The sequence below is a fragment of the Diaphorina citri genome, unplaced genomic scaffold (genome assembly GCF_000475195.1).
Source record: "Diaphorina citri unplaced genomic scaffold, Diaci psyllid genome assembly version 1.1 scaffold2535, whole genome shotgun sequence".
Classification (NCBI taxonomy): domain Eukaryota; kingdom Metazoa; phylum Arthropoda; class Insecta; order Hemiptera; family Psyllidae; genus Diaphorina; species Diaphorina citri.
Window position 1 is genome coordinate 24,335 of NW_007379955.1, and position 11,868 is coordinate 36,202.

Consider the following 11,868-nt stretch of genomic DNA (forward strand, 5'->3'; position numbering starts at 1 on the left):
AAAAATTTTTGGCAGTCCCAGGTCGGATCAACTCGATCAAACCATCAACGCAGGAGCGGAACATTCGCGATACCGGGCGCCCAAGCTAAGGGCGCGGCCCCGCCTAAAATAAGGACTACCCTTATTTACAAGCAAGAGCCTTGCCGACCGAAAAGAGGATAGGACAGAAGGAAGAGAGAAGCCTAAAGCCCTGCTACCTCTGGTACGTCAATGTCAAGGGAGACAGTTTTGGAGAAGTTTTGTGTTTTTTTTTTTTTTTTTTTTTTTTTTTTTGGCAGTCCATTTGAGACCCAGTGGGACATAATTTCTACTAAATAAGGAACTACTCCCTAAATGGGAGAATACATGTTTTCTTCGAAAAGAAAACTAAAGAATGGAGCGCCACGGTATAACACGTTACAGGAGGCTCCACTGCACATAGTCTCCCAATTTATGATACCGTCTTGACTCCTGATCCTTCCTCTCCCCATTCCTCCCCTTCCGTGTTCACGCCGCGTCCTCCACGCGGCTGCTCGGCTGCTCACCTACCCTTTCGTGACCCTTCTGCGGACGCACTCTTTAGTTTGCTAGTTATACCCAATTTTACCTTATTTGATGGCGCTGTGGCTTAACCTAATTTCCTTCCAATTTTAAGGTGAAGTTGCTGTCTCGACCCCATTGTTATCTAGTCACGCGAAGAACCCAACTACAAAGCTTCAGTATGCTCGTCCTTTTACTCCTGTTGCTTAAAAAGAAAAGAAGATGGCTGAAAGATCTATGGCTCTATTTTCAGATTTTTTTATGGCCATTTAGCACTTCAAACTGCAGTGCCGTATGCGAGGGCATCCGTTTACTGCAGTATTTAAGGCTACTGAGGGCGAAGCAAACAACCACGCGTTTCGCAAAGACGCGTAAAGCTTGCACTTTAGACTGCAGTGTTGACAATTACATACGACCGGTGTTGAGGACTCGACTTCGAAGTCAGAATTATTTAGCATTTGAAACTAACGGTGCTTTTGATTGACGAGAAGAGTTAAAACTGTGACCACAGTCCGCAATTTTTTATAAAAACAATCAATGAAAACGAAAGGACTCAACATTACAGCTAATTGTATGTTTATCTTGGAAAAAGGAGTTCACCTAGACTAACCAGGGTCTATACCTTCTGTAGCCCTTCCTCGTTCAAAGTCTAAAATAAACTTCGGCAACTTTATAGTGGTTTCCTTCTTTTACTTATAAGTTCAACGAAACAAGGAGCCGGTTCAACCTCCACTTCTTATCTGCTGCCATACTCAGGAAACTTTCTATTTCTTTCCTACTACCCTTTGTTCCTGAACTCCCTGTAATAGTTTAGAACACTATTGTATAAAACTTCTATGTTCTCCACTGTGTCCGCAGATTACATAAGACCCTCTACCATGTCCGGAGGGTTTACTCAAGTAAGCTACTAAAGGATTGTTCTAATCTTACCAGTTAGAGTATTACACTTAAACACAACGTCTTCTCTTTCTTTAAACTCCTGTTCTAATAAGTACTTAGAGTCTGTGTTGTTTAATGCACTCTCTTAATGACTCATATTTCTTTTTACATGAACATGTAGGACATACATTCTTTTTACTGGCCCTGACGGTTTTAAAATGATGCTACACGTTCAATTTTCAAGATAAAAGAGTGATACTAGCCAGCCTAGTTAGCTTAGTTGGTAGTGCGTCTGCCTTGTAAGCGCTAGGCCGCGGGTTCGACAGGTTTTACTGTAAATCAATAAAATAGAAAACTACGATTTTCTTGTTCCTTTCTTTCGCAGGTAGAGGACATTTTCAATGAAACGGATGATGATGATGATGATGATGATGACGATGATGATACAAATGATTCCAAAGATCAAACCAATCTCACTACCAGCACAGCTAAGAGAAAACGAACCGATTCCAATGCTAGCAGTAGTAGCTCTGTGGAATCTCTGAGCGGTAAGTGTTAACCAGTATAACACCCATCACATATTTTTGTATTTTTTTTTATATCTATATATATTTAAACAAAGTTTTTTATTTAGATATGTTCAAACTATACCTATGAAATATATAAGACCTTGTTTAGACTGCGGGAGTAAAGGGACTTTTCAGTCTCATTCTGGCAGTATAAACAGGGTATATTCTATTCTATTCTATCTATGAACAAAATATTGCCCCCTCAAGTTGCGCTGAACCATCTACCTATATGATCGACCAAAATTGTCTTTTGTCTGACTTGAGAGCGAGAATTTTCGTTCATAAATACATATATGTATTTGTAAGTTCTTAAGTGCCAGCCTAGTTAGCTTAGTTGGTAGTGCGTCTGCCTTGTAAGCGCTAGGCCGCGGGTTCGATTCCCGCCCAGGGCGGATTTTATCTTCATGGGATAATGTTCGTTCTCGGAACGGCTGGCTTTCTCCTATCCTGTCTTCCTTCTCTCTTCGATTTCGGTACGATAAGACCATAGCAGTTACAGTTCCCTCTGTCAAACCTCTTAAAAAAAAAGTTCTTAAGTAGTGCTTTATTTAGACTCTTCGAACTTTATTTAGCTCAGAACAAGATCTCCCATTAAGCTGATAACACATGACTTGTTAAAAAACAAATTGAAAAGGAAAATATGGATAAGGGGACACACACGTGGCTTCCTTTGTTTTACATTTTTGTTTCTTTCACTTGTAAAAAATGCGAAGCTTGCTAAAAAAAAAAAAATTCCCGTAAGGCCTTCTTTTCCATCTAACGTTAATGCCGCCCTACTGGCGTGTCCACTTGCAGCTGTTGGCGGCCAAACTCGGGACGACGCCAAGTCCGCCAAATCCTACGCCAAATATTTCCGCCAATTGTGGGTGAAGAAGAAGGTTTGTAAAACGGCCCCTAACGCTTGCATTTATTTCTGAGGTGGTGATGGGAATAATGTCCACTTGATGATTATAATTTTATTACTGTTGCAAAATTGTCATTATAATTTTAAAGTTTAAAGAATAATGGGATTCATTGTCCCGAAATCGAAGAGACAAGGAGGACAGGATAGAAGAAAGCCAGCCGTTCCGAGAACGAACCTTACCTATTTTGGATAAAGTTTGAGCGGGAATCGAACCCGCGACCTAGCGCCTTATAAGCGCGGTCCGCAAGCGGACTAGGCATGAATTTACCTTTGCATGCAGAAGTTTTCAAGTTCGTTTCCCGGCAAGATCGAAATTTCTTCCAACGCTCGACGGTCTGAAAGCGGACTAGGCATGAATTTACCTTTGCATGCAGAAGTTTTCAAGTTCGTTTCCCGGCAAGATCGAAATTTCTTTCAACGCTCGAAAAAACAAGTTGGGTCCGTCCCTCCGGGAATTTTTTAGCCCGTAGTTTATTCGATCGTGGTTAAAGAAATGATTTTTTGGCTTTATGGTTCAACGCTCGAAAAAACAAGTTGGGTCCGTCCCTCCGGGAATTTTTTAGCCCGTAGTTTATTCGATCGTGGTTAAAGAAATGATTTTTTGGCTTTATGGTTTTCTGGACAAAATTTGCACCACCACTTTCGTGTTCCTGGTAAAAAGACCTTTAATTTGATATATAGGTCGACCCGGTTTGGATAAGTCCTTCTATGGGAACAGACAGACTGACAGAAACACAGACGACACCGAAGCGAATACAATAGTCCGTCCCTTATACCTTTTTATTACTATTGTAATAATAGGAAGGAGGGACTAAAAATCTTTTCTTTCGTCTGTCTTCTTTCCCTCCTTCACCTTCCTCTTCTCGTTATTCTTCTTTTTACTTTGTTATTTCTTCTTTTTTTCCTCCTCCGTCTTTCTTCTAACAATCTTTTTTACCCCCTCATTTTGGGAACAAATTAATTCGATGTACATAATTTGACTTCGATGTAGTTGGCAAGAACTGGCAAAAATCCGCTCAAGACCGCAAATTCTGGAAGCGTAATCTACATAATTACTTGGCATCATAATCCACAAATTCCTTGAGAAGGCCGCATCTCGCAAGAGATCGATATGGCTGTATTGTATTGTAATTTGACTGAATTAGTTCTGACTTTATATGTCCGTTTCCATCGAGTTCCGCCGGAAGAGAGGTGTGATGAGGTGTGAATTTTACGCCCTTCATTTTATGTTTTCAGGTGACAGGAAAAGCTGTAACATCCTCGAGAAGAGCAAACAGTCGAAGCGAAGGAAAAAGAGGAAACGATCCTGTCTTGGAACCGAAGAGGTAAATTTAATGGAGCAGTTGCAAACGGGTAAAACTTATAAATAAATGGTAAAACTTATAAATACTTTTTTCGGAGTTTTGACCTCATATTTGGATTTTTCACAACTTTTCACGTAGGAATCGACCTTTTATTAATAATATTTTCCAAAATTGCAACTCCTCCATTGTATTTTTTGCAACATTTTAACATAAAATGTGACCTTTTATTCGTAATGTTTTCTCGAATTTGAAATTTCTCCCTCCCCCATTTTATTTTTCCAGACACGAAGATCGATCCGACCGGGAGAAGAAGAAGAAGAAAACTCTGAAAATCCGCGTGGTACACTAAATCCGGCCGCGAAGGACCAAAATCCGAACAGCGACGATGATTCCAGCACCGAAGAGACGAATAGCGACGCGCCCTCTAGCGACAACGACGGCGAATCGCTCAACAGCAAGTTTCGTCGCTGAAAATCTTTTCGTCTGTCTTCTTTCCCTCCTTCACCTTCCTCTTCTCGTTATTCTTCTTTTTATTTTATTATTTCTTCTTTTTTGTCTCCTCCGTCTTTCTTCCAACAATCTTTTTTACCCCCTCATTTTGGGGACAAATTAATTCGATGTACATAATTTGACTTCGATGTAGTTGGCAAGAACTGGCAAAATATCCCTTCAATCCAAATGTGTGTCCAGGATCATCCAAGACAACTGACAGACCCCAACCTATTCCGTCTACCACCACTGCGTGTGAAGATTCTCCAGGGACACTCAATACAACGGAGACAAACATGGCTCCGTTACCGATTTCTTCACTATTAATTAATTTATTTTGTTGAGTTCCTGTGGTGCCCCAGCCATGTCGGCATAGCTGGCAATGAAGACTGGCAAAAATCCGCACAAAACCGCAAATTCTGGAAGCGTAATCTACATAATTACTTGGCATCAAAATCCACAAATTCCTTGAGAAGGCCGCATCTCGCAAGAGATCGATATGGCTGTATTGTATTGTAATTTGCCTGAATTAGTTCTGACTTTATATGTCCGTTTCCATCGAGTCCCGCCGGAAGAGAGGTGTGATGAGGTGTGAATTTTACGCCCTTCATTTTATGTTTTCAGGTGACAGGAAGAGCTGTAACATCCTCGAGAAGAACAAACAGTCGAAGCGAAGGAAAAAGAGGAAACGATCCTGTCTTGGAACCGAAGAGGTAAATTTAACGGAGCAGTTGCAAATGGGTAAAACTTATAAATCCTTTTTTCGGAGTTTTGACCTCATATTTGGATTTTTCACAACTTTTTACGTAGGAATCGACCTTTTATTAATAACATTTTCCAAAATTGCAACTCCTCCATTGTATTTTTTTTTTTTTTTTTTTTTAAGAGGTTTGACAGAGGGAAGGTACACAAAAAGCCCACGCTGACTTAGGTGTAGGGGCAAACGCCCTAAAAGACGGGCCAAGCTAATACGAATCTACTTCGATCGTATTTACAACCACCCGGATCCAGCGCTGAGTTTTGTGAGTCAGGTTGGATGCAATCGTCCATTTTCTTATCGTCCCCAAATCGAAGAGAGAAGGAAGACAGGATAGGAGAAAGCCAGCCGTTCCGAGAATGAACTTTATCCCATCAGGATAAAATCCGCCCCGGATAGGAATCGAACCTGCGACCTAGCGCTTACAAGGTAGACGCGCTCTATTTTCCAAGCTAACTAGGCCGGCCGGCTGAAATATTCCTAATTTGTTTGTTTTCTTTTGTCTGTTTTCAGGTAAGGATTTCCGAATTTCTCTTGGCAGTTTTAGTCAATGGCCCTGTCTTCGAATATACGTATAGATAGGTAAGTGTTTTGGCTTAATACAGCATTCCCAGAAGAGGCTTTGATAAATACAAGTTCGGCCATGCCTTTTCCAGAAGTTTGGCCATGCCTCGGGATGAACTAGCGGGCTTCCGGAGCGAAGCGACGGAATTCAGCTAGTCTTATATTATAAGAACAAGATCCATTCACTCATTCACAGTTCACATTTCACATTTCACACACTGATCGCTCTATCTCGAGAACCACACCACCTAGAAAGCTGAAATTTGGTAGGAATATTCTTTTTATGGTCTAGGTGTGCAATAAGAAAGGATTTTGCGAAAATCTACACCGATCCTGAGATATGATCAATTTTTGATCGCTGAAATCTCCATAAGAAATACACAGAGTGCAGAGACTGCGGGATAGAAAACTTTTCCTCGCTCGCCTAATATTTGAGTTTCGTTTATGTTTTTAGTTTGATAACTACAAGTTCGGCCATGCCTTTTCCACAAGTTTGGCCATGCCTCGGGATGAACTAGCGGGATTCCGGAGCGAAGCGACGGAATTCAGCTAGTGTACAATAATAACAAAACTGACGCGAGTGTTCATCTGTTGATACACAAAAAGCCCACGCTGACTTAGGTGTAAGGGTAAACGCCCTAAAAGACGGGCCAAGCTTATACGAATCTACTTCGATCGTATTTACAACCACCCGGATCCAGCGCTGAGTTTTGTGAGTCAGGTTGGATGCAATCGTCCACTTTCTTTACCTGGTTCAAGAACTTTGTTGTCTGGTCTCGCTCTTCAAAAACAAATCCCTCACTTCTCTTGCTAGATGGCCACTTTACCCATACAAAGAACTTGGAGGTAATTGACTACGCTAGGGATAATGGTACAAATCCCTCACTTCTCTTGCTAGATGGCCACTTTACCCATACAAAGAACTTGGAGGTAATTGACTACGCTAGGGATAATGGTGTAGTGATATTATGTTTTCCGCCTCACCTGTACGCATAAGTTACAGCCACTCGATGTAAGTTTTATGAAACCGATAAGCATTTATTATGATCAAGAGGTTACCAATTGGCTTCGATCCCAGCCCGGACGAGGAGTCACAGACTATCACCTGCCTCGGTGGTGTAGTGGTCAAGACGCTCGCCTGGTAAACAGGAGGGCGTGGGTTCAATACAGCCACCCGATGTAAGTTTTATGAAACCGATAAGCATTTATTATGATCAAGAGGTTACCAATTGGCTTCGATCCCATCCCGTACGAGGAGTCACAGACTATCACCTGCCTCGGTGGTGTAGTGGTCAAGACGCTCGCCTGGTAAACAGGAGGGCGTGGGTTCAATCCCAGCCGAAGTATGGAATTTTATCCTCAATATAATTTGAGAGTTTGACCACAACAATTGTAGTAGTAGCCTACTGCTGGAGTAAAGGGACTTTACAGTCCTATGCGAGCAGTATAAATAAGCACTATTATTATTATTGTCTTCAAGCTATCATGAACATGTTCCATGAGAATCCCCTGGTCAAGCGAGTCCAAGAAGAGCTCTCTTCAATCGAGTCTTTTGTTGAGTTCCTTTGGTGCCCCAGCCATGTCGGCATAGCTGGCAATGAAGTAGCTGACGAGGAAGCAAAACAAGCCCTAAACATCGATGTCAACCACCACGAATTATTCCTTGACGAAATCAAGACCATCATTAAGAAGAAATACCTGGAAGAATGGAATACCAAATGGGTTAATATTAGTCCAAATGAAAACAAACTGAGAAAAATTAAGAACTCGGTATATCCATGGAAAACATCGAATAGAAAATCCCGATTGGATGAGGTTTGCCTGATGAGGATGAGAGTGGGCCACTCTAAGATAACCCATTCTCACCTCTTCAGAAGGGAAGATCGACCTTTATGTGACAAGTGCCAAGAACCAATGACAATAGAGCACATCCTAATCTATTGTAGAAATATGCGCTTCAGACCCCCCAGCTTCTCCTCGGCTAGCATCTCAGACATCCTGAAAGACAACGAAGAATCCATAAATGAAGCCCTCCAGTTTCTTAAGAGAAACAATTACCTGAAAAACTTGTGACACTTTTTTTTTCTCCACACATGGCCGTGATGCTTAGCGTGTAATCAAATAAATAAATAATTTATTTAATTTTGACATCCTTTGTAAATACTTTTTTACTTAAGTTATATATAAAGTATCCATTTTTATATATAACTTAAGTAAAGAAGTACCGATTTCTTCATCATCTGTCACAATGAATGAGCCTTCTTTGGGGACTCTCACTACAACGCCAACGTCGCTAACCCAAACAACTATAGCCATGACTCAGCACTTACCTTCCATTTGTGAATTTGCCCCACCTCAACTTCCAACTGTGGTAGTGACACCATCTCAGCCTGCAACTCCCGTGGCTCAACAGACTTCATTGACTTCGTACGTTCGCCAGCTTCAATTTGAGACTTACGGAACGCCCGTGCCAGGGCCTAACACGCCACATGATTCATTCTTGTAAACGCGACTGATGTATTATATTAACTCTGTGTTTTGTTTACATTTCTACACCCGATATCTGCCTTACCTGGTCTAATTTCGACCATCAGGCCTCCCGTCGACCGACCCTCGTCCCATGACCGGACCTTCCACGGGTCGACTATCGGCCGATTCTCGGTCCATGGGCCGACCATCGGCCAATAATCGGACCACGGGCCGACTATCGGCCTATACTTGGACCATAGGTCGACCCCTACACCTTGCCTTCCCATCTGTTCCAGATGTCATCTGTGGGTGAACTCTTCGATGCCCCTGCTCCTGAACATTTCCCCGAAGCGGCCAAGAATGTGATCATGCCTCTTTTACCTCAAGGATGGAGGGAATGGGAAGTTGCGCAAAATGCCTCCTCCGACCTCAACCTCGATAAAAATCGACTGCGTTTCGCCCTCCCCATGTTAGAATTGGTGAAACTTTTCCTGCCGGGCACCTCTTCTATCTGTGAACCCCGCTTCAAGATGCTCGAGTCGCATCTCTTGGAATGGCCTTTCGCCCGATGCTTCATCTCACACCCTTCTGAGTACGCTAGATCTCTCAGACTCTCAGAGGAGGCATACCTCAAATTCTCGAATGAAATTCGCCGTCTTACCCTCTCGGCCCTCTCCCGAGATGAAGTAAACTACTTCCTCAAAAAGGAAGCCGATTCGAACGGCCTCCCTTGCACGCCAGGCCCGGAGTTCCCAACCTCCCCTCCTTTCGAACCCCCTGTCTCCAGTTCAGGGACCTAACTCACGGCTGGAAAAGCGCTTGACCTCTCTGGAAGCCGAAATTTCATCACTTGACAGTCGGTGACAAGTTCGATTCCTCAGAAGATAATAATCACATCAGCAATTGGTATGTCCTTGCTTTGGCTTTGTTTAAAAAACTTGGTATGTGTAAAACAATGTAATTCACATTGTAGCAGGTCAAATATAGCAAACATCAGAATTGGATAGGATAAGTAAGGAAGTTTTATATATAGTTCCCTTATTTACCATATATTATGTATTGTTTATTTCTTATTCTTGTAAATAAACAGGGCTCTGACCCTTGCTTTATAAAAAAAAAAAATTCGAGTTCCTTCCACGCAGAACTTATCAGGGACCTCCGTCTCGTCTCACCCGCCCGCGCTCGCCTTCCTATTTTCAGAGGGCTCTGTGTCGATGAATTCCCCCTCGGACCTGAAAGTGGTACCACAACCTGTGGGCCCCGGAAATCCCGCCCGCACCCCTTTCAATCTCCCTGCTTCGAACCTTCCACCTTGGAATCGGAAGCCCGAAATTCCGCCCCTCCTGAACGCATTTCCAAGTTCGTTAAAAAAAAAATGCCAGCACTTGACAAGGTATAGGCTGGACCGTAGTTCTATATAAGATGCGGTTCTCACAAATAAACAACATTTTAAATAAATTTTTAAAACAATAATTATTAACAACAATTTAAAATCTAATCGAATCTAATAAACAACATTTTGTGTCCTTTGCTTTTAACCAGGAAGCTGGTCAGTTCCATTTAAGTTAGGAGATCATTATCTATTAGGAAGTCTGTCCGTGATCATCAACATTCGGACACAGCCCCCAAATGGTGACCCTGGACTAAGAAGAAGCTCAACATGGTCTGACAACGAGAAGCAGAAGAGGGGGACAGAGGAAACTCCGAAGAACTGCCGTACAAATTCCATCACTTCCAACAGGCGAATACCCTACTTCCAATTCTCACCATTACTGTAACATACCTATGGATTTCTTTGATCATCAACACGGACGCATCCGCCAAATGGTGACCCTGACGAAGAAGAAGATTCAACAACCATGTACGGAGAAGGAGAAGCAGAAGAGGGTACAGAGTAAACTCCGAAGCACTGCCTACAAACTCATCACTACAGGTCTAATACCTCAACTCATTACGGTAAAACATACGTAGGTTTTTTTATTCAACACATTACGGTAAACATACCTAGGTTTTTTTATTCAACAACACATTACGGTAAACATACCTAGGTTTTTTTATTCAACAACTCATTACGGTAAACATACCTAGGTTTTTTTATTCAACACATTACGGTAAACATACCTAGGTTTTTTTATTCAGCACATTACGGTAAACATACCTAGGTATTTTCAAGCCAGACCCCGAGATATTTTTCCTACACGTGGAGAGTCAATTCGAATTAGCTAAAATCACCAAGGACACAATCAAATTCGCTCATCTAACTGCAAAGCTTGAGCCGGAAATTTTAGCTGAGGTGTCAGATGTACTGAAGAACCCAGACACTAGAACCCATAGTGTGTCCAGATCAATGTGACAGCAAAATAATGGGCATTGTTGCCAAACATGTCACATGTGCAATGGTAGAGAAAGGGGAAGGTATATTGCACAGTGCTTCCTCCGACAGTGAAACAAAGTCAGGTAAGGCGATATCCACCTTACCTGTTCTGGAATCCAACCTCTGAACTTAGAGCTACCTCTGCATTTTAAAAGAGAGAGTTTATCAAAAATAGACCTTTACCTGAATTACAACAATGTAAGGATTTCCTGCAATCTGATTGGTTCCTTCATTTTGGGTTGATGACTCATTGCTGTCACATTGATCTGGATGAACTATATGTACATATCAAAAGTGCTCTCATCAAGAGGTTCGGACAAACCGAAGAGGATCGCCTCAATAAGTTACATGGAACAATGGATCTAGGTGATCGTCAGCCTTCACAACTACTCCGGGAGATTCAACGATTAGCACCCGGGGTGCCTAACAACATTGTTAGAGGTCTGTGGTTAAAAAAGTTGCCAAATCAAGTGCAACAAATACTGCAGGCAGTCGCAACATCTGACTTGGTCCAACAGGCTGAAGTTGATCGAGTTCTCCCTGTACACACCCCCACCATCTCTGTGACCTCTCCAGCTCCACTCCATGTTATACTGATCAGAGATACTTCTTCTTCTTCTTCTTCGTCATTTCCCTTATGCCCTAACGAGCGTCGGGTCCCCGTCCAACCAACGGCGGAAGTCATTCCTCTGTATGCTGATCAGAGATACTTGAATCAATAATACTGATCAGAGATACTTGAATCAATAATACTGATCAGAGATACTTGAATCAATAATACTGATCAGAGATACTTGAATCAATAATACTGATCAGAGATACTTGAATCAATAATACTGATCAGAGATACTTGAATCAATAATACTGATCAGAGATACTTGAATCAATAGACAAGTTGAGTGCCCAGGTAGCTCATCCGTGAGCCATCCGTGGATGTCTTGTGTTTTGCCAACCAACGAGCCTATCCGCGCCGTGGGAACAACAAGGCGCGGTGGGAACAACAAGGCGCGTACAAAGATCGGAAGAGCGTCGTGTAGGGA

At 42.2% G+C, this 11,868-nt stretch overlaps 2 protein-coding genes and 1 long non-coding RNA gene across 4 annotated transcripts in view; all 3 read left to right on the top strand.

Moving 5' to 3' along the window:
* LOC103519102 overlaps positions 1-4,559 on the top strand; it is a 15,818-nt gene extending 11,259 nt beyond the window's left edge. The window contains exons 16-19 of the mRNA XM_026830705.1: positions 1,750-1,946; positions 2,763-2,845; positions 4,108-4,196; positions 4,458-4,559. Coding sequence (XP_026686506.1) covers positions 1,750-1,946; positions 2,763-2,845; positions 4,108-4,196; positions 4,458-4,524 — 436 coding nt within the window. The 3' untranslated portion in view covers positions 4,525-4,559. The remainder of the gene's footprint in view (positions 1-1,749; positions 1,947-2,762; positions 2,846-4,107; positions 4,197-4,457) is intronic.
* A 1,007-nt stretch (positions 4,560-5,566) lies between these two features.
* On the top strand, positions 5,567-7,069 carry LOC113471503. The gene is made up of 3 exons (XR_003394178.1): positions 5,567-5,695; positions 6,707-6,831; positions 6,916-7,069. It is a non-coding gene; the product is annotated as an uncharacterized LOC113471503 (long non-coding RNA).
* Positions 7,070-10,982: 3,913 nt separating this feature from the next.
* LOC113471502 lies at positions 10,983-11,836 on the top strand. Of its 2 annotated transcripts, none has more exons than XM_026830708.1 (2): positions 10,983-11,431; positions 11,535-11,836. In XM_026830708.1, exons 1-2 carry the CDS (start codon positions 11,071-11,073, stop codon positions 11,540-11,542), a joined length of 369 nt encoding a protein of 122 aa, XP_026686509.1. In that variant the 5' UTR covers positions 10,983-11,070; the 3' UTR covers positions 11,543-11,836. The 2 variants fall into 2 exon arrangements, with proteins under 2 accessions (XP_026686509.1, XP_026686510.1); XM_026830709.1 differs by having other exon boundaries at positions 11,563-11,836.
* The last annotated feature ends 32 nt before the right edge of the window (positions 11,837-11,868 follow it).